This window comes from Cavia porcellus, unplaced genomic scaffold (assembly GCF_034190915.1).
Source record: "Cavia porcellus strain 051 isolate PalLab524CR breed Dunkin Hartley unplaced genomic scaffold, mCavPor4.1 scaffold_9, whole genome shotgun sequence".
NCBI classification, from domain to species: domain Eukaryota; kingdom Metazoa; phylum Chordata; class Mammalia; order Rodentia; family Caviidae; genus Cavia; species Cavia porcellus.
This window is the reverse complement of record NW_026947492.1, coordinates 90,574,435-90,601,337: the sequence shown is the minus strand read 5'-3', so window position 1 is coordinate 90,601,337 and position 26,903 is coordinate 90,574,435. Positions and strand designations below refer to the sequence as shown.

The following is a 26,903-nucleotide window of genomic DNA, read 5'->3' as shown; positions in this document are numbered from 1 at the left end:
AAAAAAAAATGTAATTTAACTAGTTTTTACAACCTGTGTAAATGTACTAACGTAATCCATTATGATAATTTTCAGACTAAATAAACTTGAAGATACTATTGTACTAATTAAAGGAAAGATCGAAGAAGTTCATCTTCCTGTAGAAAAAGTGGATGTTATTATATCTGAATGGATGGTAAGTGTTCACCAGAAAAAGTGCTTTCATTGATAAAAGAAAAGCTATACAGCTTTTCTTCCTCCAATCATAATGTATTAAGTGGCAGAATGGTGGCAGTATTTTAAAAATAACAACAGTTTTTATGACAATTTATTCTAAAATGGTACTACGTTACTGGCCATCATGTTTTTACAAAAGAATCAATGTTTTCCCTTTAAAATTGTAATAATTATTTTTCTACTTTCCCAATTTGTAGAAACCTAAATGTCATCTTAAAAGCCTCCACACACATGTTGGGACTACTTCTGAAAATTAGCCTGTTTCCCCTTTTATTATTCATGCTGAATGCTGTCTTTGTGATCTTTTAGGCTGTATAATCAATGTCCTGTTTCACATAAAATAGAATTCATTGCTGTTACCAAAATAATAAAAATATGTTGTGTAACTATAGATTGCTATTGAAGGAGAAATATTTAGTTTAAAATATATATAATTTCAGACTAATAGTATTTACTGATTTATTGAAATGCCAGTTTGATGAAAATTGAATAGATAACTTCCAATAGACAAGATTCCTTAACCATTTGGAAAATTTGGTTTTTAAGGTATATTCAGTAAATGTATTTTCAAAAAAAGAATTATCAAAAATTAATGAGTTTTGTTTATATTTTATATGAATTTTGAATAAACATAATCACAATCCTAGCCAAACAGCAGAAATTTTTGGAAGTTCTTAAAATATTCCTACTTAATAAAATAATGTGTTTTAATTGAGACTTAAACATATCAACTGTTGGCAGTTATTCTATGGTATATGAAAGAAACAGTGCTTGATTTCTTTTCAGATTATACGTAAGAGTTTGGGGTACTAATTCCATACACATGTACAGTGTATAATGGTCGCATCAGAATCATTAGAATTTCCATCTCTTCAAACATTTATAATTTCTTTTTGTTGGGAACCTTTGAATGCCTTGCTTCTAGTGCCTTAGAAAACATGTAGTAAGTTGTGTGCTATTATAATCACCCTCTTGAAGTAGAGAATACCAGTAGTACTGTAATTACTCTTTGTATGTTGGTAGGCTTTATCCCATCCCCCCCCCCCCACGCCCAGTGCTAGTTCCTAGTGATCATTCTTCTGTTGTCCTCTTACATGAATTCAACATCTTTTAGTTTGCACAAGGAGAAGAGATGGTATTTGTCTTTCTGTACCTGGCTTATTGAACTTAATGTAATGTCCTCTAGTTCCACTTGTGTTGCTGCAGATAACAAGATTTTACTATTTTTAATGGCTATATAATAATCTGTTATGTGTTTATATTACGTTTCTTTATCCATTCATGTTTGGTGGACACATCTCAGTTTATTCCAGATGTTGGCCATTGTTTGCTACAGTAAATGTGGAGTGCAGGTTGTTAGCATACACTGGTGTACTGATATTATTTCTATGGAAAGCCTGGTGGTTAGGATAGCTGGATCATAATGTGTTTTTAGTTTTTTGAAGAACCTCCATATCATTTACCATAATGGCAATGTTTGTTTACATTTCTTAGCATGTAAGAACCATTGATTCTGGTTTTTGAAGGAGGGGGTAAGGCTAGATTTGACTTTTAACAATTCATAATCACTGTATTTTTATTCTCACATGCCAAAGAATACATATCAACACTAGTTTCTCTTTTGAATTGAATGAGAAGTATGAAGTTAGTCCTCACTAATTAAAAATCCAACATATCTTCAAAGATTATGCTAAAACAGTGCTTTAGAGAAAGCACTGTTGAAGCATTTACTTGGGAATACTTTTAAATAATTTATGCTACACATTGGCTGATAGCATCTTCATTATTCTAGAGACTTGTACTTTTCTTTGAAAATGTATCTTTTACATTATTCCAAATTAAGCTTTGTAGGCATATAAAGACAGATTTGATTAGATGTCCTTTACTTCAGTGGCACATTTTCACATGTCAATAAGTTGGGTGGTTCTTATGTTGCCTAGACTGCCTGCTTGCAAGGCAGGCGCTTTATGCTGCTGAGCTAAATCCCCAGCCCCGTCTCTGTCTTTTTTAATCCACTTGTGTTTATCTCAAGTCTTTCTTCTGATGGAATTAGATTTTCAGCTCTGTTATGTTGCTTCCTGCTTCTGTTTTATGCATTGCTAAATGATACTCATTCCTCATTTTACTTCGCTGAGTTTCTAATTTCTTATCTCATTTTCTTGTTTTACTATCTCATCTTTGAATTTTATTTTTCTTACTATTTGTATACCCTGTTTGAAATCAACTGATTTTTCTCTTTAACAGTTTGAGAATTTTGTGTTTTCATAAATTGACCTACTTTTCTCTGTTCTGAGGACAGGGGTGAAGGGCTTGTCCTTTTTTGCCAGAATTTCTGCTTCATTTCTTGATACCAGATCTCATTTCCATGGATAGTTCTTTCTCCAAGCTGGTAATCCTGATTTCACAAAAAGTAGATGCTATGGTTTAGATCTAAAATGCCCCCAAAGCCTCCTGTGTTTGGAAGATGATTGGATTATTGGCACTTAGAGCTTCCTGCTGTGAGGAGGTGGGTGTGACCTGAAGAGAAGGTCACTGTGGAGGTGACCTGGAAGGTATGTCTCCCTTCCTGCCTCCTCTTTCTTTCTGTGGCCTTCAGCATGAGGAGAACTGCTTTCTTATGCTGTGGCCCTTCCAGCATGCTCCTTCTGCTTCAAAGTCAGCCAGCTATGGACTGAAACCTACAAGCTATGAGCCAAAGTAAACTTCTCCTGTAAGTTTCAGGTGCTGGATATTGTGTCTCAGAGACTAGGAAGTGACTAAGGTCATATACTGCGAGTGGGGCCATTGCTCTGACTGTACATGAGTACATGTTTCAGAAACCTTGGAAGCATTTTGCAAGTATTTTTGGAGTTAGGAAAGGATTAATGATGCTGACTAGAGAATCCCTAGAATGCTGTGACCTGAGCTAGATGGGAGATTCTAGTCAGACCTGAGAAGACACGAGTTTTGGGTGGCATGATGACTTTTAGCCAAGTTTTCACTGAAAAGCAAGAGCATAAAGTTCATTTTTAAGTTTGTCATTTTGCCAGAAAGAAAGGACCCACAAAGAAGGGCAGAAGAGTGCTTGAAAAGATTCGCATTGAAAAGCCAAGTGCTTTGACCTGGAGACAACAGGAAAAATGACTTAATAGCATGTCTGAAATCAGCAAGGCTCCATCCTCTGGGGGCTCAAAATTGCAAGAGGGAAAAGCTCTGCAGTGTGCTTGAGAATTGCCACCTAAGGAGTTCATTCCTTACAATTTGCTTCTCAATGCTTAGTCATCCAGGAACTGAGATGTTTCTGCATCTCTAATTCAAGGGGCCCCAACTCCTGGTCAAGCTGGCAGCAGACCTTGACATTATCCACATGGTGCTGCTTTTACAGACATGCAGAACGCAAGGATTGAGGGTCAGGGAGGCTCCCGCCTAAATTTCAGAAGGCCTTGAAAGTTGAGCAGGGTGTCCATGAGTGGGCAGTGTGGGAGAAGCCTGGAATGTAAAACATTTGAGGAAAGCCACAATGAACAAAGCTTTCTCTTCAGCCTGTTTTAACTGTTTTTGACACAGGGTTTCCCTAAGTCACCCAGCTGGGGCTCAAACTTCTGATACCCCTGCTTCAGCCTCCTGGAGTTCTGGGATTACAAGTGTGTGCTACCACATCTGCTTATCATTTTCTTCTTAACTCTGGATTTGTTTGGAAAATGTTACACGTATTTTCATCCTTGTGTTATGTAAAAGTTAACATGTTCCATATATGTGGTTTTTGCAGTTTAAAATTATAGTAGATCCCCAACTTACAAACAAGTTCAGTTCCAGGAGAATGTTATTAGGTCAGATTCATTCATAAGTTCGCAAAGTGAGTCTTACACACCTTTGACACAAATATGTACTGTAAAGCACAAAAACACCAAACATTTATGTGAAAATGCACTAAGTCCCCCAGTGTACTATGCTACCACCAACCAATGCTTTATACAGTAAGCACCACAGCACAGCTCTGAGTGTCTGTCAGGCGTGGGAGCTATTTCCACGATGTGTTTGCAACTTGTATGTTTGTAAGTCAGGGACTTACTATATATCTGTTTCAGGTAAATGCTCCTTCTTGTCTCTGGCTGAATAATATCCCACTGCATAGATAGTATGTACACAATCAATATTCATTTGCTTTCCTTTTATTCTTTTACAGTGATACTGTGTTGCATATTCTTTTGCATATGTCATTCCATTTTACATCCCAGTGGTGAGTTGATGGATCAGAGAGTTAATGCTATGTAATATCTCTGTTATTGAAATACAACCCTCAGTAATTTGATTCTTAGCAGAAGTGGTATGGGAGTACCTGTTTTTCCACAATCTTGCAAGAGTATGTTGCAGTGTTACTTCTGTTCTGTTCTGTTCTATTTTATTCTATTCTATTCTATTTTTTTAGGATTACTTTTGAATTAGTAGCTTTGGCTTGAGGTTTTTCCTCCCCCAGCAGGTGCTATGTAGCATTTTGCATTCACAGAAGGCCTGACTTGTGTTTAAAGGCTGTTGGAGATGGGGTGGGGCCAAGGAAGCGTCTTGTGCCTGACCTCTCAGTGCCACGGTTCTAACCAGGTGGAGGTGGTGGGGGCCACAGCAGGTGAGATTGTGAATTCTTTTACTCTTGCCTTCTTGCCCAGGCTGAGCTGTGGGTTTTGTCTTTTTCTCTGTGTTCATTTACTAGGTTTAGCAAATGTCTCAAGTTCAAAGCCAGCTTCTTGATGTACCCAGCAAAATCTTTTCTTTCGTGCTTCTTGCGTTTAGAGGCTCAGGAGTTCTTTTTTTTTTTTTGTTTTTGTTTTTGTTTTTCGTTTTTCTTGGTACCAGGGATCGAACTCACGACTGCCTGCTTGCAAGGCAGGCGATTATGCCGCTGAGCTAAATCCCCAGCCCCGGCTCAGGAGTTCTTAAAGTGAATTGTGGCAAGAAACTGAACGAGATCCTGTTTCTTAAGTCCTGAGTTATATATAAGTATTAGTAGACAAACTAAGATGCATAATTTATACACGTTTATTGGATCACTGTGTTTATAGGGTCATTCTAGTTAGTCTGTGGTGCTGTAACAAAGTACCCAAGACTGAGTAATTTATAAACAATAAAAATATTTCCCACTTTGGAGGCTGGAAGTCTAAATGCCCCAGCAGGTTTGGAATGTAGTGAGGGTCTGCTTGCTGCTTCCAAGGTGACACCTTGTTGCTTGATGCTCCCGAAGGGACAGACACTTATGCGGGAGACCCACAGATGGGAACAGACTTCCTCCCTCAGGCCCTTGTGCAAGGCCCCTGATCTCTCCCCAGGGTTTTCCCACAGTGCAGGGTGGGTTTCAGCATGTGAACTTGGGAGCTACATTCAGACCATAGTGCAGATTGTTCTTAACGCTTCTTTAATAGAATTCTGTCTAATAAAATGCCACCTTATTCAATTTTACTTCTAATAATGCAATACCTACTTACAATTAATAATTTTCAAAAGCCAGGTTAAGGATTGTCAGTATTTTCGAAATAAAAATGCATCCACACTCCTCAGCCATGAAAACTGGTTCTGTAGTTCTGGAATAAGAGCTACCCATGCTTTTGGAAAGCTCTCAAAATGATTCATTTTTCTTTGATAGAACTGCTTATTGCACAGTTTTAAGGAAAAAGGGCGGCTTGACATTGGTGTTTTATTAAGTCAGAGTGCCATCTAGTGGAAGAAGGACTTTTAAACTAGTTTCAGACTCAGACGATCCTTTAGACAAAATGATCTCTCATCCTATCATGTGCTCCAGCAGTCACCATACTAAAAAGTGTGAATCGCGTGTTATGAGGTGCAGGAAGAGGAAGGAAGGAGGTGTATAGGGCAGTAGTGAGCACTGAGTGTTGCCTCATCGGGGCAGTTATCACCATGATCCTGATGCCTCTTCAGTGGAGAGTAGTGGTCCAGTAAAATAATAGATAGTGTTGACTCTGGTAAGCGTTTGTGATACACGTAAGATGTATTGTCTTTTGATTATATAGTAATACAGAAAAGGCAACCAGTTTATCCTTCAGTAATTTTGTGTATTTTGAATTAATTTCCAAGGTGTGTGTTACTGACTTTTAATTTAATTTCGTGATGAGAAATCCTCTGCTGTCTTCCTTCAGCTATTTTCAGACCTGTTTTGTGGACTAGCATATAGTCTGTGTTATTGAATGTCTCACAGTGATTTAAAAAAAAAAATAGTCTATTTTCAGTGAAAGGAGTGTTACGTAATTATTTGGATTAAGTTGGTTATATCATTCAAGTCTTTCAAATCTTTTAGAAATTATGTACCATTAATTACTGAAAGAATAATAATTTCTGTTACAGTTCAAGATTGTTTCACTTTTTACTTCTGTCATTTTTTTCTTCAAATATTTTTGTGTATATGCACTAGGATTATTATATATTCTGGATAAAGTTCGGCTTCACCATTATGAAGTTGTATTCTCGGATCCTGATAATATTTTAGTTCTAGTGTATTTTGATATTAATGTAGACATTAGAATGGGTTGATTTTTGAATGTTACATAAATACATGTTTTTTATCTTTTTTGGGAGGGACAGTGCTGGAAATCAAACCCAGAGCCTGCCACATACCTGGCAAACTTTCTAGCATTGAACCACATCATGCATGCTTGAAGTTTCTATATTTAAAATGCTCTTCTAATATGTAGCATATAGATACCATATGCACCCCAATTTAAGGTGGCTCAGCTTAAGGTTAGGGGGCTTTACAGTGATGTAAGAGTGGTACACATTCTGTAGACACCATACCTCAAAGTTTGAAACTTAATCTTTTCCTTGACTAGCTCTGTGGAGTGCGGAGCTCTCACAGTGCCCAGCAGTGCCTAGGGGGTCACGTTGTTATGAGGGTACACAGTTGATGTGCTGTCTTATTTACAGTATTTTCACTGTTCAGTGCATAATCTTACTGGGAATTGAAGACCATGTATAACTCTGTCAAGACTCAATAATCTTTTTGAATATCAATTCCACTTTTCTTTCCTTTAAAGTATGAAAGATCATAAGGTTCTTTGAGATTATTCTCCCTTTCCCCTTAATTTTATGAACAAATAGTATGTAACCATATGATAAAATTCAAAAGATGGAAGAATTTATACTCAAGAATTAGTCTCATTCCCATACTGATAGCCGCTGTGTCTCGGTTACTTTTCTCTCATTGCTGGGACGAAACATCCCAACACCCAAAATGAAGGAAGGAAAGGTTTGTTTCAGATTTATTTAAGCAGTCATAAGTCTTCCTCTTACAACCTTTTAAGTTGTGAAATACACTCAAAAATTGCATAAACTTACAGGTATGGAATAGCCACTTAGAATGAGCACCTGTGTAGTCACCAGATAGATCAAGAAGATATAAAATGCAGCCTTAATGGTGTTTCTTGGTTACAACTCCTTCATATCCCAGAAGTAACCACTCTTCTGACCTTTACAGTAATTATTTCCTTGCTTTCCTTTATGCTTTTACAATATTGTATTTGGCCAATCTGTTCATTTTCATTCTGTGTATGCTGTTGTAGGAATGTATCTTATCATCTGCTAGTGATGAGGACTGGGTCATTTACAGGTATTTTTTCTGTCTTGTTTGTTTGGTGATGGAGGATTGAAACCAAGCTTCACGCATGTTAGGCAAGCTTTCAGCCACTGACCTACACTCCTAGCTTGCAGGTTTCCAAATACTACAGTGTATCTGTGTATTTAGTCACATTTAAACCTGTGAGTAATTAGAAGTACAGATGCTAAATCATACGCTGTGCTTGTCTTCCATATTACCAAATGATGTCAGCCTTTTCCAAAGCAGTGAAATTTTTACCTCATGCCTCTCTAGGCTGGCCTGCAGTGGATATTGTCTGACCACTAGTCTAGTTCTCAAGGAGTGGTTTCCATTTTGTTTGAATTATTGATGACTTTTGGCATCTTTAGATATGATTAATAGCTATTTGTATTTCTTATATCATGTATATCTTATATCGTGAAATACTTTTGCCCATTTTTCGTTTGTGCTACATTTTAAAAAATAAAATAATCATGGTTCTTTCTTTGGAGATAGAAATATACGTATACATGTGGGTGTCCAGAGAATCAGTATCTTTTCTAACTTAACTTTTGATTCTTTTTTCTTGAGCAGGACTGTTTTTTAAAATGGTCAGATTTATTGGTTGTCTCAGTTTTTTTTTTTTTTTTTTCTCAGTGCTGAGATAAAATATGACACCCAAAGTTAGGGGAAGTAAGGTTCATTTGACTCACAGTTTGTAGAGCTTTCAGTTTGTAGTTGGCCACTTCTGAGGCAGGGGAGTATTGCAGAGGAAAAACATTTCGTGGCAGGCAGAAGGCAGCAAAACCAGCAAGCAAAGTGACAGCAGCAAGCCCTCTTCTCTTTCTGTCCCTCCTGTCCTATCCAGGCTACCCGCCTGAAGGCAGGTAGCATTCACACCCAGGTGGGGCAGCTTTAATCCTAGCATTGCAGTGTGAATCAGTCCCGGCGTCACATCCTTGATCACAGCAACACACACTAGGTCCAGCCACCTCCAAAAAGCCCCTCTTAGAACCTTGAGTGGTTGGGGGAATATCTAGATACAGGCCATAACATTGGTCTCTTTACTTATGGCTAGTATTTTTTTCCCCAAAGAACATAAATATTTTTCATGAATACCTTTCTCTTATGTTTAGTTCTTTACTCACAGAATTGTAAGAATAAAAATTATCATAGTCTTTCTGTGGGGCAATTTGGTGATGTATGTAGATAAAGTCAGCAAATTTATGCATATTCTTTAATCCAGGAATTCTACTAAATTAGGATTAGACATTGTGGGTTGTATATTTGTTGCAAGTAACTTTTTAATTTCAGTTTTAAGCCTCCATATTATTGACTATTCGTTACCAGTCTTTCTCCAGATTAACTCTTCATTTTATTCTGTGTCACCCTTGATTAAAATTTTTTCTTAGGGGTATATCAGTCATTGTTATTTTTAAAAAATGTTCGAGAAGAGAAACACTTTATACTGAAAGTATCACAAGTTTCTATTATGAATGAGCCTGTGCCAAGAAGATATCCTACCAGGCATTTTAAAAATAAGGCTTATGTGTCAGTGAATAATGTCAATATTCTAGTCCTGGATTTAATTCCATATATTCCTTTGTAGTGCTTAATTTTTGGAGGGTAAGTACAATATTTAATTTTAAAAAGTAAATGTCTCTTGAAAGAAGACTGCCCTGTGAGCATTTTAGAAGAAGGATTAGGTATAATTTCCCTGCCAGATGGCACCTACATGTGAGGCAGCAGCCGTTGACATCCCAGTCTAATCTCATGGCAGAGTCTTTGGAGGGAAGCTTTCAGGTGGCACAAACAGACAACTTGGGCCCAAACCAAGGACAGTTCCCCAGAGTGCAAGCTGTCTGGTCTTGTGAGCGCCTTAGGAAAGTGAAGAAAAAGGATGATGACCATTAGCTACCAGTACTTACTTACATGGATCTCTCCCATCTGCTCCATTAAACTCGTAATATATATATCAGTTCTGCATAATTTTCTAATAATGTACTTTGATTTTTTCCAACTAATATCTCCACAATGGTTGATGTGTAAGATATCATTCTCAAATATTCTGAGTCACATACTACACAAAATTCTAACCCAGGTTACTATGGTCTGTGGTGAATTCACTTTAAAGCTCTTTAGCTCTGTGTCTAATGCAAATACTAATGTCTAACGCAAATACTAAAAATTAGTGACAGTCAAGCAATAGACCTAAGAAATAACATAGAATAGTGATTCAGAACATGACCTGGTGGTTAGAACAGAGTTCGGATTCTGCTTGATTCACTTATTGTTTGTGTGACGGAGCTGTTTATCAGTCCTTAATTTCTAAGCCCTAGTTTCCTCATCAGTTAAGATGAAATAAAATGTCCTTTGGAGAAGAATTAGATGATTGTAATATTTACCAAAGTACTTTACCAAATTTTAATAGCTTTACCACTATTATTATTTGACAATTTTGGAAAACAATTAATTTAAAATAATCTTAATTTTTGACAGAAAAATTTTAAAAACAAATTACTGTTTAATTTTGACAAATATAATTATACCCACATACAACATTAACCCTTCATTTATTCTTTTCAAAAATTCTACATGCCAGGCACATTTCCATCTCTTAGGAATATGCCTTCAAATGATATGCCTTAGTCTTTGTACCTTTGGAGCTTCTCTTTTAGTAAGAGGACAAAATAAGCATAAAATAAATAATATTTTAATTTTGAAGTGCTGTGATGAAATAGACACCCTTCCCAGAAAACGACTTTAACAAGGAAAGAAGAGAATACTATATTTTGCATAAAGACATCAGAGAAGTCCTTTTTAGCCATGTAATAACACAATCCCCACCAGTGGCACATATATGACTTATTAGACAGCTTGTACCACTGGTGGTACAAATGAATCCGATCACTTTCATTGATCTTTTATTAATGAAATTAATTTTTTAAAAACTTACCTGATGGGACAATCATACATGTAACACTGGTGGTTTAGACCACCTGGCAGAGAAACGTAGGGATACAGCCTCACCGTGGATGTAGTTATGCAGAAATCAGTTTACCAAGCGAGACAAGTGAACACTAAAATTGTCTGCCATCAGTTCCAGTCATAAATACTGTTACATGTTCCCTAAATATGAAGAGATATGTCATCTGTTCTGTTCCATGGTAATGCTCTTTCATTCATTTCCTGGCTGTGTTTAACTTAAAGAGTACTGGAGACACTTCTTTATATACTTAGCCATACCAGATCTTGCTATTCAGATAAAATAGACATAGTGAAGACAGTATTCTCAGTGCTACCCCAGGGAGGAGACAGAAAGGAGATGGAAAGGAGGTGAAAGAAGACTTGCTTTAGCCTCCCGCTGCTACCCATTTTAGCTCCTAGTCACTGGCTTTGTGCGATGAACCCCACCATAGGAAATACGCATGTCTTGTGGCCTTTTGTGGGCTTTCGTTGTAACCGAGTGCCGGGTATTTTGTTAAATCCTTTTCATATATCAGCAAAAACACTTGACTCTCAGGTTTTGGAAATTCTGACCTAGTGATGACTGAATGAATGGGTAATGTCTTTTCTGGTTTGTCCTGTCTCTCTGTCTTGATTGTTGCCTAGTGGAGTTGATTCGTAGTTTTTAAGTCAGGCACTCAAGACAGTCTTTTGTGAGAAGAGCTAAAATTTTTTGTGTTTTTATCCAGCTGTATGACTGAATAAGTCAACTTCTCTAAAACTGGTTTCTTTCATATTTATTTAGACCCTTCTTAGAAAAATTCTGTTATATAGATTTATAAAATATTGTATGCTCAGGATTCTAACTTAGATAAAAGTAATCACTGTTGGATATTTGGAAAGATGCTTATTCGTGTTTTGTACTTCCAATGGAAGCAGACACTTGAGAAAATCTTACATGTAAATCCAAAGCTGAGGACAGTAAGTGAAGCTGAGGTTTTTGTTTGTGGACTAAAACATTGTTGTGATACCTTCTGTGGGAAGAATCTTGAAGTTGGAATTGGCACCAACTTTATCATATCACTATTACTGATTTTTTTAAGTAGTATTTCTTGGTTGTAGAGAAATTCCGGGTGATTTTATATTTTCTTGTCTTCACCCATATACACATAGCCTTGTGTGGTCTGAAAAAATAAGCGAATCAAGAAAATTTATTCTGATAGACTTTTAAAAAAGAGCAAACAGATCAGTCCTGAATCCTGGGTTATAATTAAATGTTAACATGATTCTAGGCAGTGTGGTTCAGCCACTCTATATTCAGCCATATTTTAAAATTCACTGTTCCAAATCACTTTGCTTGTATTAACATATCTCATCCCCACAACATTCTGCAGATGTGGAAACTAAGGCACGATGATGGTAAACCTAGACATCTACCCTCTTCCTCTTGCCCACTGTAACATTGATTTTTTGTTTGGAAACTGGAATCGAACTCAGGATCTTGCACTTGCCAGACAGGCACTATGCCATTGAGCTATATCCCCAGGCCTAAGACTGGTATTAACCATAGTACCCACTTTAAAATACGGTGTAATTTAACCCAAGTATTTATAAAAACTACCTTAAACACAAAAATTAGAAGATATTGGTGGAGGAGCTAGTTTCCAGTTATTAAGAGGTATGTGTCTATAAGTTAGAGAAAATGGAATATTAACATATGGAAGTGAAATATTTAGCTAATTATGTGAAAGAGTAATACTACTTTAGAAAATAGTTTGACACAGTACCATACCAATAATAAACTATTTTCCCTCATCCAATAAAGACTGGCCATTATACATTTTATTTTCTACTTGTTTTAATGTTTAAAAATTTGACAGTCATGGAAATATGAACCATCATTTTTTTACCCTACCGACATGTTTTACCAAGTGGGTAAATAAATATATGCCCTCTCTTTGAGTAATTCTTTGGCATAGATTATAATTCACTTTAATCAGTAGATAAATACCTATTTACAAGTATTTGTGTTCATAAGTCAGATTGGTAAAAGTTTCATAGGTGAATTCACAAATTCTATACTTTCTTTTGAGTCCCCAGGTCACATGGAGAACCACCTTTTAAGCATTTAGCCTGTTACTATTTGTCCAGAAAGATTTCCACCAAACCCTTCCTAATGCAAATGCATCAGCTTTGTTCCAACTCTCTTTGGTGGTAGCTATTTTTTTCCCCACGATGAACTAGTGTTGTGGGGTCGGGTAGGAAGAAGTTACCAAGGTATAGTTGATAGCAGCAGTTTAATTGGGTTCCATTAAAAGCGGTTCAAACTTAGGAGCTGTATTTCCTATAAATATTGCTGTTAATCTCTTTAGAACAGGATCCATTCTGAATTTGTGTGTTTATCTTGTTCTGCAGAAATCTGTAAATAATTTCATTTATGTGATTCAAGAATGTTGTATGGTATTTATGTCATCAGACAATAACTTGTGCACAGAACAAATGAGAGCATGAGGACAGCTTTGAATTAGTATAGCAAGGAGAAAGCACAGCTTGAACCTGGAGAGGTAATGCAGTACGTTCTACGCTGAGCACCTGGCTTGCTGGCTGCATAGGGCAGCCTCAGTCTAGGCCCTAGAAGGAAGAAGACGGTTTCTCAGTCGTGATTTGTCATTTCTTTTGGCAGCTAGCACACTATTGAAATATAGTGTTAATCACAAAATAGTGTATTTGTGATACAGATAGCAGGTTTTCCTTTCATTTATACTACGATTTTTGGGGGGGGGGAAGAAAATTCATGTCTCTAAAATCTGGGATAGTATTTTCTGAACTTTATTTCAAATAACACTGGTGTAGCAAGGTGCTAATAGATGTTAATTTTTTTTTTATAAAAAAAGGTTAATCAAATATTAGATAAAATTTTGTTACTATGTGTTCAACAAGCCAAGTGTGGTGGTACATACTTGTAATTCCAGCAGTCTGGGAGGCAGAGGCAAGAGGACAGAAGTTCAAACCCAGCTGGGCAAAGTTGGCAAGATCCTGTCTCAGCATTTAAAAGAGGCTGGATGTGTAGCTCTGCGAGAAAGTTCCCGGGGGGTGGAGGGTAGGCTGGGGTGGGTGGCTGATGGGGGGTGGTGGCGTTCTGTTAACAGTAGCAGTATTGAGAACTTAATGGTGTGTTACTGTGTGAAGCTCTAAGAGGGATTGTATACTGTATTGATGCTACATACATCTAGTGCTTCTCAAACCTCTTTCACTAAGTATATTAATCAAAGGAAAGGTCCCTGAGCAGGAAACACTTTGGGAAATAATGCTCCGTACTAGGGATTCTTAGCCTTAGTCGTTGTCATCTTGGGACAGGTGGCTCGCTGTGTGGTCAGTTGGAGGGTGTTTTGCAGAATGCCTGGCTCTGCCAGGCAGTGCTGGGGGCAGCTGTCAGTCCCCATCCTTGCTCTCTCTAGCCTTGCTAGATGTCCTCCAGGGGACAAAATCTACTTCAGAACTACTGCTCCAGGTTCACAGTGCAACGTTCCAGGTTTATGGATAATTTCTATCTGACGTTTTCCTTTATTAAAGAAGATGCAGTGGCTGGAAAGTGGAACACAGATTGGAAAGATTTAATATTATCCGCCAAATAAACTTTCTAGGTCCAGTTTATATCCTGTCTCCATTTTCTAGTGATCAATAAGTGATGAACTTACTGCAAAAAATAATTTCAAACATTGTAAAACATTATATGGCAGGGACATAGACTATATAATTAGTATATTGATATACAATATTATTAAGAGTCCAAATGCTATCCATTTCTAAAATTTATCTTTTCCCTTTTTTTATGCAGGGATATTTTCTTCTTTTTGAGTCTATGTTAGATTCTGTCCTTCATGCAAAGAACAAATACTTGATAAAAGGAGGATCAGGTGAGTATAAAATTTTATTGTTAATAATCTAATTTTAGTCTGGTAGAACCAAATGAACCTTTGAAATTCAAATAAACTATGCATGGCTGAGAGACTTCCCAATGGAGATGAAAGATGTTTCCATTAGAAGAAGCTTTATGACATCTGTTTATTATATTGTTGAAAGCAGAACATTACATGAGGTATATAGAACTCCAGACTAATGGTATTTTCAAGAATACTTACTTTTGTTTTTTAATCAGGTTTTGGAAGGTTTTTAATGTTCAAATCAAAATTTAACACCTTTTCAACTTTAATCCTCATGATATCTACTTGGGTTTTTTTTCCACTAGCATATTTCATGCTACTTTGGAGACTATTGACTTTAATGGCAAATGTTCGTAATTTTAGTTAATACATAAAGCTAGCTTCTCTGTGATTTAATGATAACATTTAAACAATGACTCCTTGTTTAGAGCACCATATACCCCACAATTACATAAATGCATAAAAATGTGGAGGGTTTTTTCCACATCTGTGGAAAGCGTTTTATCGTATTAATGCTGCATCCACAGAAGAGAGTATGTTTTACAGGGTTTAAGTTTTGTTCACCTGTATCACTTCAGTGAACTCCACAGCTACTGGAACATGAGGGAGCAGCAGAGTATTTGCTGAACTGAGTCTTTAGAACCAAGTAGAATCCCATCTGTCCCCTTCACTTGGCTCTCTTCACACCTTCCTTTTCTGAGTTCCAGGATAAATGGTTTCAGTGGTCTGCAGACAGCTGGTAAATGTTACGTAAAAATAGATGGAAAGAAAGTGTAAGGTTCAAGTAATGACCTTGTCCATGGTTGTACCTCCTGCCCGTTAGTATTCGATGAAATTCCTTTGACAGTTGCACAGTTGAAAATCAGTGAGGCCCAAAACAAAGAACAGAGAATCCAAAAATGACAGTTGTTGAAGGTAGATGGGCACATGAGAATTACTGCATGGTCTTCTCTGGTTTTCAGATGAAGAGGTTTTTGGGTAGGGCAGGAGTCTTTGAGACAGTCTCACTATGCAGTTCAGGCTATTCATGGGCTCGCTTTGTAGCCTAGGCTGGTCTCAAACTCAGAAGATCTTCCTGCATCAACCTCACTAAGTATTGGGATTACAGGCATGTGCCACCACATCTGGCTACAGGGTGAAGTTTTTTTTTTTTTTTTTTTTTTTTTTTTGTTAATCTTTTTTTTTTTTTTCTTTTTCCTTTTTATCGGTACCGAGGATTGAACTCACGACCACCTGCTTGCAAGGCAGGTGCTTATGCCACTGAGCTAAATCTCCAGCCCCCAGGGTGAAGTTTTTAAAACTATAATCCAACTGGCAGGCTTTTCTAAACACGCTGTTCCTAAAATTTACATGACGAGTAGGTGTGGTGGTGCATGCCTATAACCTGAGCACTTGAGAGGCTGAGGCAGAAGGACTGCTGCAAGCACAAGACCGGTGTGGGCTGCACAGAGAGTTCTGCACCAGCGTGAACTACATAGAAAGACCTTGTCTCACAAAACAAAACAAAACAAAACAAAACAAACAAATGAAATTAAATTTGTATGGAAAAGTAAAGAAGAATAGTAAGGAAATCTTTGAAATAGTCTTTGGGGTAGCAAAGGTATAAGAGGAATAGTGTTATCAGATATTAAAATGCATAGTAAAACCTTAAGTAGAACAGTGTATTTATTAGTAATTCTTGATTGAAGACATGAGAGATGAATTTAAGGAAATGAAAAATCCTCATACAGGCACAACTATACATGACATCTCACATAACCAAGAAACTGGTTTTCTAAGCACATAATGTTCCTTATAACTCTAGCACTCTGCAGGCTGAGGCAGGAGGATTTCTTGCACTCAGGAGTTCAAGACTAGTGTGAGCAACAGAGCCAGATCCTATTTGTAAAAGAAAAGCGTAATTTACAAAATAAATTGCATACTGTAAATTTCAAGAAGTCAGATTAAATGAAACAAACAGAAAAATAATTTATTAAAGTCATACAGTAGGTTACAAAGTTTGTGTTGGAATTGGAAAAGCAGGCTGAGTGAAAGGTTATATATGTAGCTAGAAAATGCTCAGAATCACCTTACAACTTTTCTAGCATTAATGCCGTAATGCTGGACACAGGCAGACAGGTAGCACTGCTGATCTTGTCAGTGGTAGACGTTGCTGCTTCTGAAAATTAGACACAGCTTCTGGTTTGTATCGTGAGTGGAGCTGTGGTCATGTCCTAACCTCCTAGAGCAGTAGGAAAAGTGGGTTTCTGTCATTTCCTGCTTCTATAAAGGAAGTAACCCTGCCGTGTAACAGAACAGCACACAGACAGTCTGAGGAGCAGGAAAGTAGAGTGTGCAGTAGACAGCATGCACTCACAGCTCTGCCTTGCAGCAGGACTTCCCATTGTGGTTGGCTTTGGAAAGTCTGATCCGTGCTCATAAAATTTTTTCCTGTTATGCATTCCGTATCTGCAAAGATACTTCACATTTTCTACACTTCTGCATAGATTACCTCAAATATAAATAATCACGGACACTAGTTTGTAGTGCTTAAAAATTTCTTTTAGTATTTCCGTAATTCATTATTTACTTAATTCTTCTGATTTTTTCACATTTATTGTGTCAGTGGTGTTCAGTAATACTGTAATGGTACCCTGTTGTACTTCTTTTCAGTATACACTTTTTCAAAGCATCTGCATCTTAGTTTAGCTACGCTCTAGTGGCCTATGCTATTTATGTTGATGGATGCAATTTCCAAGTTAAGTATTGCTCAGTTCTCAAAGATTTCCTTACATAAAACAAAGTAGTTAAATTTATTTAACTCCCGCAGTATCTGCTAATTTGGTAACTGTATAGTACATTTTCTTTTATACACATCAAGTATTTTGCTATCATTTATTCTTAATTCACCAAAATCTTTTTATTATTCTATATATTGGGAAAATCACACTTTGTTGTTGACTTATTTTTGTTCTAGGTGTTTTTCTGTGTGGCTATTTATATACAAGCTGTGATACTGGTGTTTACTAGGAATCATGTTTTTGCACATCTCAGTACTGTCCTTTAGTATTCAAAAGTTTGTGAGGCATTTCGAAGGGATGAAGGATTTCCCGTATCTGTCTGTTCGCCATGTTAGCTGTTCCAGTGACAAATGAATTCTGGGCAGTGAATCGAGAAGGACACAGATGTCAAAGCCATGAATTTATAAATGGTCTGTTAAGAGGGTGCTTTTGTCTAGTCAGCGTTTCGTTAATTTTACCTACAAGCTGGAATAATTATTCAATTACAGTTTCTATCTGACAAAAATCTAATGAAAAATGTGTCAGAATCTGAAGATAAAAGGTCCATCAGGATTTTGGCAGGAGGCCCAAAATGGAGGCAGCAGTGTAGAGGTGGAAGTAAACCCAAATTGGCCTAATAACACTGATTACAATTTTTATAAATATTCATGGATCTTACTGAGGCATAAATGATTTTGTTTTTAGGTTCTAAAATATAAGAATTGTGATTTTGTATGTTTTTTTAATATAACAAGCTTAAAAATGTACCTTGACTCTAGAAAAAGTAAAATCATATTCTTTAGTATGTTTTGTCTTATTGCCAATATAGTTTAAAAACTGTTTTCTAATTTTCAGAACATAGTGTGAAAAAACCATCTTTTTTTAATCATATAACTGATATATCACATTGTTTGATGTAGAACCAGATATCAGCACTCTTTTTCTATAAAAGGCCCGATAGTAAATATTTTCAATTTCATGGTCTTATGGTCTCTATCTTAGCTCTGCTGGCTGCTGTATCACAGCTACGGATACTATGTAAACAAATGTAGCTGTATTCTAATCAAACTTACAAAAACAGCCAACTAACTGAATTTGACGAGACTGATTAAAAATTTCTGTTAAGATTTTTAATAATATTCTAGTGTAGAAAAACTTTATGAATATGCAAAGTAACTTAAATGTGCAGTCTTTGGTGGGGTATGGGGCTCCCATAAGCTATACCATAAGTGGCCCTCACTGAAGGAGGTCAGTTTGGTGGCCCTGATAAAAACCACATCAGTCATTTCTCTCATCTCTTATCAAGGGTATCTCATCTGGCCTGCGTCCTATTTGTAAATAAAGTTTTATTGGAACACAGTCACGTTCATTTGTTTATGTATTGCGTATGAAACCAGCAGCAGCAGAAAGTAGCACTTTCTGCAAAAAAACATTCAGCCCATAAAACCTAAAGTAGTAACTTTACAGAAAGCCATTTGCTCACCCCTACTGTACCCTCATTGTGATCCTCCTTTCAGTATGAAATTTTAGGGAACCCTGCTGGAATGCCTCTGTGTTTGTCATTTTAGTGTTAAGAAAGGAATATGAAGAAGTTAGCCAAATATCTGACTGCTTCAGGATTCTTATTCTTTGCATTGTTTTTCATCTTAAGGACCTTACCTAGGAAACTAAACGACTTTCCTGTAGTTGCTTCTCTTGCTGGTTAGCATTTCGTACAGCAAATGAGTTACTCTGAAGAATTTGTATCGACCGGGAGCCTTTACCTGTTTGTGGGGCTAGCGAAGGTGGAAGTAACTCAGGTTCCACAGCCATGGACCAGGGCCCGGGGCACCAGCCTCATGGCTCTGTTGTGCTGATGAGAACCCTGTCGCTGACATAGTGCGCAGTGTGTTTTCTCTCAGTTCCCAGCACATCTTGTCATGAGGTTTTTGGAGGATATATGGGTACTGTAATTACTGAATAATAAAATTTCCAGGGCTGTGGATGAAAATAAAATTTAGAAGGAGAGGGGGGTAATTTCCATTTAAATCTGAAGCCCACTTAATAATCGTGGTGATTTTTGCATTTCTTTGATACATTTGTATTCTCTATTGGTTAGGAACATAAGATTTAATTTACTGTATTCCACGAATTTCCTAAAAGTTGCTATTTATGATTGTCTTGGTTACTGTTTTCTTGTTGCTGAGACAAAATATCTGACGCCCAGAGTGAAGAAAGGGAAAGTTTTATTTAAGCTCACAGTTTGTGGAAGTTTCAGTCCATAATCAGCTCGCTCCAAGGTAGAATGTGTGACGCAGCCAGAACAAAAGTGGAGAATAAGCCTCTTCTCCTTTATATTGTACCCAGGTCACCCTCCTCACCCCCTGCTCCAGGGCCGGTGTAGCACTCACACCATCTCTGTGCCCTCCTCTTGCATAGGCTGAGGATATTTACAAAGTAAGGATCCTGGCTCCCTGCCGAGTCACTAAAACTTATAAACTCAAGTCAACACCATGTATCAACCATAACAAGTGATATTCAAAGGAAAAATTAGTTTTATCACAAAAAATTGTTTTTTTTTTTAAATTTGTATCATAAGGAGCTTTACTTGTGGGTTGTATCTCAGTAGAGCACTTGAAGCCCCTGCCCTACCAAAAAGAATAAAAAAAGAAAAAACTTGGCATTTTCTTCCGGAATCACTTTTTCCATAACTCTCCCAGCCTTTGCTTTCCCCTTCCAGTGGCTTCGCCCCTTGCTCCTTCTGTATATCTGGGAAATTCTGGTGGTCACCGTGGAGTCGCCCTCGGTCTCCTGAGCTCCCGTTACTTTCATTCCCATTTGTGTGCTCATGCTTTCCAATATCACAGGCCCAGCGCGTTCCTTTTGGATTTCAGACTTGTGTTTCAGCTCTTTACTGAGTGTTTTTATCTGCTGGTGCTGCAAACGGTAAGCTTTCGTATTCCTCTGGAATCTGCCTGTGTTTTTTCTTACTGTGAAGTTTAACAGGACAGACTGTCCAGTTGCCAAAGCTTGACGCTCACCTTGACTCTTCTTTGCCTCTACAAGCAGCCTGTCTCAGAGTTCTAGGGGTTCCGCCTCCTAGCTGTCCCTTGAGTGATGCGTCTTCTTTCCAGTCACAGCCCTCAGCCTCATTCTTATCTCGTGGACTACAGCTATTTCTTTGTTTTTCTTTCAGTCTAGCATCTTCCCAATCATTCTGAACATTGCGCTCCAAATAGTTTTTCTAAAACCACAATCTGATTGTGTTGCTACTCTATATGAAAATTTTTGCTGGGTTATTATGATTTACTGATACAGTTTGCTCTGGTGCCTTCCTCACGTCTCTGACTAGGTTGTGTGTAAGGCATGGCATCTACTAATTGTGACCTTGTGTGCACTGCTCATTCTTGCGACAACACGCTTCCCTCCCCACTGTTCCTGGGGTTTCAGTTTTACCTTACTGGTAGCCCTGTTCCCTGGCTTCCTCCAAGTTTGAAATCACTGGTTTTGAGCTTCCATAGTACCTTGTTCTGTCTCTTTCTGAGTAATTGTCATCTTGTTTCCTGATTGTCAATTGTCAGTTGTTTCTTGAAGGCAGGGACATACGTCCACAGACCTCACATTAGACTGGTACATACATTGGCATGTTCTTAATGTTCTTAATTTGCTTTTATATTGAGTAAGAGGATAATATGAACTGGTCTTCAACAAAACTGTAAAGTTAAATTTAATTACGTGTTTTACATTGCTGCATATCTATCTGAATGATTGGTCTCTTTCTGCATTTTTAGTGGAATATATGGAATAAAGATTTAGTGACTAAAATCAGCATATTTTAAGTTTTAATATTACTAAGTTTATGTTTCTGGGTGATTAATTTTATCCTGTTTTCATACTTTTAATGAGTCCATAATTGGAATCCTGTTTTAATTTTGCCCTCTTGATAATGGGTATATTTTTAAAAGAGCCCATAAAAAGGAACTGTGCTGTTCTCCCTGACCTTTACCTTCGTTAATTTTCCTTTGATAGTAGTGTATACCAATGGATTTGGTGTGTGTGTGTGTGTGTGTGTGTGTGTGTGTGTGTGTGTGTGTATGAAAATATATATATATGTTTTAAAATTTATTCTCGTTAAAGGAGATGGTACTACATAGCTGGGCCTTTTGTTCACAGTCTACCCTGACATTTGCACCATCAGCCTTGTAGCAGTGAGTGATGTGAATAAACACGCTGATAGAATTGATTTCTGGGACAACGTCTATGGCTTCAACATGTCCTGCATGAAGAAAGCAGTTATTCCAGAAGCAGTGGTGGAGGTTATAGATCCAGAGACTCTTATTTCAGAGCCTTGTGATATTAAGGTAAGTGTTTTGTCAGTTTTATTTTAAATAAAAGTATTATTCTTTTTCTTAGTTCGTTATTTGAGGTCAGTGTTGTCACAACTCTGTGAGGGTTGGTTCTAGGAGCCTTGTGGATACCAAAATCCAGTGTTGTTCAGATTCTTGCAATATAAATGTTGTGAAAGTAGTTTCCATACTTTATTGTTGAGGGAATAATAGAAAAAGTAAAGCCTATACGTGTTCTGTACAGGCACACCTGTTTTCAAATACAAATTTTAAATTCACAGTGGTTCAGTTAAAGGATGCAGGACTGTAGAAGCAGAGCACTGACTTTATTTTGTATGTGGACCTTGAAAGCAGCTTCACTTAGTGTCAAATAACTTGAGGCCATAATACCACCTGATTCCCATCTGTTTGGAATTCTGTTTGTGTTTTTAAACTTGTTTACTCGGTTTTATAACCCTTCACCGGTAACCCTGAACTAGCCAACTCGTAACTTAGCTTTTACTGTGGCTAAGTTACAGTAGAAAGTCCTGCTGGATCACCACCTCTGCTTCACTACCTCCTGGTTTGATTCTAGTGTCCTACAGCACAGTATTCACTTATTTGAATTTCTCTTATTCAAATGTCTTGTAGCCTTCTAAGATTAACTAATTACAGTCAATTTGCCTCTGAAGTGTAAGCCATATTGTGCTGAAAGTTTTGAATTAATTCCTGTGGTATTTCATTATTTTTTTTACCATGTTAAATTGATTTTATCTTGAATTTTTGTTCATTCTATATGGTCTCAGTTGTAAGTTTGTTCAGTGTTAGATTTAGAATATTGTCTCCTCATTTTTGTGATGTTAGTGCTTAGTATTATTTTTATAGCAACAGTAATTGGCCTTTGCACAAAGTATAAATATTTATTAAGTTTATTAAAGAGATAAGGATTAAAATCAAGCACTTAGCAGTGTACTCTTAGCTTCAGGCGGGGAACGCATCCATCCTGAGCATCATGTGTGCAGGTGGTATTTCAGCTGATCAGTCCTTGTATTGAATAAATTTGATAAAATTACAATTTTTGTATTTCCTGTTATTTAATAAAAACAAAATATATGGAATTTTTGGTCAACCTGTACTTAAATAATGGGACTAGCAAAGAACTGACAGAGAATAATAAGTAAGATGTTTCTCAAGAAGCACAAGCTGATGTAAGTGCATTCAATGTTTAGAAATGAATCAGAAGCGCAGCCCAGCTGATGATTACAGGATCACTTGGTGCCTGGCCCACTGGCAGTTGGGGATTTACATGGCTTTCTGCCTTGGGGAAGTCATGTGCAGTTGTAGTCAGGTCACCTTTAAGGTGGAATAGAAAGAGAAGAGTTGGGCAAGTTAGTTCCAGTTTCTCCCTCTCGTGATCTTTTTGTTTAATCCCAAAACTATTATGAATAAATAGCTGTAATAGAAAATTTAAGACTGAAAAACAAAAGTATTTAGTAAATATACAGCTTTTCTTTAAAAGTGTCATTTGTTTTAAGTCACTATCAGTTGTTCTGTGTTCCCCAGGGTTCCTACAAATAAAAGGTAACCACACTATACCTTTTTTTCTCAAACTGTTTTCTATACAGTGATGCCTCGTGTGTCCTCCTGGACTTGCATTCATGAGGTCACAACCAATGCATTCAGCCAGTGCAACCCTTAGAGCACCAGGTCCTTGAACTGTGGTTGCTGAAAGGGGATTTCTTCCCAATCCAAAATGCAAAATTTGAACCAGAGCAGGACCTGAAAATAAAGATACATGACAATTTTTTTTTGGTTTTGCGAACTGGAGAGTGAACCTAGGACCTTTGCACTGAGCTACATCCCTAGCTCTGGTTTTGCTCTTTTGTTTGAATTGTGGTTTTTCTCCCTAAAATCTAACATTTAAATGTATCTTTAAATATATCAGAAATGAATTTTAAAACAATTTTAGTATATGTCCCAACTTGCCATTTCTTCTGAAAGTATTTATTGTTAGTTTACTGTGAATTACATTTAATTTACAGCAGAGATACTATAGGTGACATGCAAAATTTTAGATAATACACAGAAAAACATTTCTATTTGACAGTGTTTATTTAGTTTGTCTCAGGAAAACTAGCAGATCAGTGCCATGACTTGATATACATTATGGCTTACAAGAATTCTTTAAGTGAAAGATACTCATGTGATTTGAAGAAAAATTAAATGATAGACCTCAGATACTCCTTAAATTTGAAAATAATCCCCAATATGGTGTGTGTAAATGATTAAATTCTACTAAATACTGGCTTCTAGTAATCTTTCTGTGCCTAAAGAAAGAGTATTTTTCTATTCTAAAAAAATATCTTGCTAATTTCTTCCTTTCTCTCCTTTTTAATGAATAGCGTATAGATTGCCATACAACATCTATTTCAGATTTGGAGTTTTCTTCAGATTTTTCCCTAAAAATCACAAAGACATCCATGTGCACGGTGAGCTATTCCCTTTACTCTTCAGATTTCACTAGTAGTGGGTTGATTGACAAACTAATGAATTAATTACCAGGCTTAGATAAATGAAAACATCTAATGCCTTTGACAAACTTTTTTGCCTTTGCTTGGCCATTTAGGAGGTCTATTTTAAGAAGTGGATAGATGTCACAAAAGTTAGTTTGATTGCAAAAGTATTAAGAAGTCATGTTAACATAATTTTTCCATATATATTTCTTTTTACTTGTCTTACAATTAATCAGAAGCATTTTAGTTTATCTTGTAAAACAAAAATTCATATCCTACTTCTTCCAGTAATTCTTAACGCTTAATTTGTATATTAATTCATGTATGAAAAATACTGATTTAACTTTCTTTAAGGAGTGAACCTGACCTAATAGAAAAGATGAAGGCTTTTTACAAGTTAGATCTGTGTTCACATTTGGTTCTCCCATTTACTTGTTTCTTTGTTCAAGTTACCTGGGTTCTGTAATATGTAACTCAGACTAGTCAACTGCTTTCAGAAAAATGGCAATAATTCTACTCATTGATTAGTTACATGGATTAGTTAGTGAGATATTTGAAGGTACCTACAGTGAAGCAGAAATGCCATGTTTTTATAACCTCTTTTTTTCCTGCATTAAGTAATTTCTAAATATTTAGTAATTTTAAGATAATCTTTACCAGGAGACCCAGAACGTTAATGGGCTTTACTTAAGAAGGCATATACATAGGCAGTAGTGATGTGAATATTTATCTAGTGTTTTACTTAGGGATTTTAAAATTCTGATCCATCCTTAAAAGTTGAAATTTGAATGGAAAATTGTATTGTTAGAAACTACATAGAAATCAATAATCATGTTAATTCATGTTGATTTTTTTTTTTTTTTTTTTTTTTTTTTTTGGTCTTTTTGGAGACGGGGTCTCGCTTATACAGTTTAGGCTGGCTTTGAGCTCACTTTGTAGCCCAGGCTGGTCTTGAACTTGCAATGATCCTCCCACCTCAGCCTCCCAAGTGCTGGGATTACAGGCATGAGCCACCACGCCCAGCTCTTCATGTTGATTCTTTAAGCTGGTGATTTTAAATATTTTGTTCAGATTGACACGTAAAAGATTTTATGGTTCTTTTAAAATTGTTTGTTAATTTTGTTCCATTAATTACTGTATACCTACATGACTAACACACAAGGTGCTTTGATAATTTTAGTGATTTTCTTATTGAAATTGGTTTTATAATTTAAAAAATAAAGTCCTTACTTCTGACTTTGGGGTATGTGCCAATGATACTCATTTATTTAACCTAGTTAATGAAAAACAAAATTTTATTTCCCTCAGCCTTAAGTCATTTTGGTTTTAAGTCCTAGACTTTCTCCATGTTTTGATACTGTAACCTTTGAAAGGTAAAAAAAAAAAAAAATTCATGAAAATTGATTGATCTGTAAGAGAATTCTTAGAAATTATTCTGTCGCCAATATTTTAAAATAATATTTCAAATCTATTTTCAGTGATGTTATGGCTTATGTTTAGTGTAGTCTTAGGTGGGCTTTTTCAGAAGTGGCTGAACCTAGAGTGTAGAATTCTGGGGTTATAGGTGTGTGATTACTGAATTGGTCCACTGATCGGTTTGCCATCACCCTAATCCTATTAGCCTGGATACAATGTAAGAGAAAGACATTTGGCTTCTTCCCTTGCTGCTTTTGCTACCTCGTGGGTGCCTTGAATGTTGTCCTCTGTGACACCTCTCTGCCATGTGCCAGCCTGCATTGGAGGCAGCCAACTAAGGACTGAAACTTCTACAAACTGTGAGCTAAATAAACCTTACTTCCTTTAAGGCATTTTGCCTCAGCAGTGAGAGAAAAATAACTAAGACATGTGAACTCTTCACATAAACTAGCACAACTCTATCACTTAGGGAAGATTATAATGTGCGTAATTTACCAGAAACACCACTAATTTCCCATGTATATTCACCAAATACTTATTAAACGTCCCTAGTTTAGCAGAAACAACAGTTTCACACCGTACTTACCATCCAAGCTGCTGTCTTTAGCTTGCAGGAAGAGAGGACGAAATGGAAGGTGGTAACTGTTTGGAAGGAGAGGCCCTTCCATAGGGACATCAGGAATCTGGTCCCTGGTGTCCTCTCCTCGGGAGACCTGATTCTGGCTCACTTGGTCTGAGCCTTTTCAGAACTAAAACCTGGTCTAAGGTTGTCTGTTTCTGTCTTTCAACACTGTTCTGTAGTGTGACACCACACTGTCAATAGGCAAGCGAATGCATCTCTACGGATGTCTGTAGCTCTGTCCCTTTTCCCAGGGTTTCCTTTCTTCAGAAGAGCTCTGCTGCACTGACAGTTGATACTCCTCCCCTCATCCGGAGGCTCCTCAGCTGCCATTCTCTGTGGCTCAGTCAGAGTTGCCGAAGCTCCTCTGTAGACAGTTCCCGAGTGTCCCTCCCCCAGTTCCTCAGCATCACCATGTACCTGCACGCCTCTGGACTCTGCTGTGTGACAGCGTCATCAACCACAGGGCCAGCAGAAGGCTCAGGCCACACTTTCTTCCAGGCAGTTCTCTGTGTCGTTAGAGAGACAGACATTGGCCCAGGATTTCTCAGTGAAGCCCACACAGAAAAGGGTGTTGTGGTGCTCCTTCCAGAACGTTTTAAAAGTTAAGTCTGTAGCCAAGGCCACCTGA

General features: G+C 37.1%; 2 protein-coding genes across 4 annotated transcripts in view; one reads left to right on the top strand and one right to left on the bottom strand.

Moving 5' to 3' along the window:
- The window catches only part of LOC134477736 (endogenous retrovirus group K member 24 Gag polyprotein-like), a 266,810-nt gene that overhangs the window by 96,621 nt on the left and 143,286 nt on the right, over nt 1-26,903 (bottom strand). The gene's annotated exons all lie outside the window — the stretch shown is intronic.
- The window catches only part of Prmt3 (protein arginine methyltransferase 3), a 102,564-nt gene that overhangs the window by 32,998 nt on the left and 42,663 nt on the right, over nt 1-26,903 (top strand). For all 3 annotated transcript variants that reach the window (XM_003462595.5, XM_063256796.1, XM_023561868.2), the window contains 4 exons: nt 76-175; nt 14,556-14,634; nt 21,573-21,760; nt 24,127-24,213. In XM_003462595.5, coding sequence (XP_003462643.1) covers nt 76-175; nt 14,556-14,634; nt 21,573-21,760; nt 24,127-24,213 — 454 coding nt within the window. The remainder of the gene's footprint in view (nt 1-75; nt 176-14,555; nt 14,635-21,572; nt 21,761-24,126; nt 24,214-26,903) is intronic.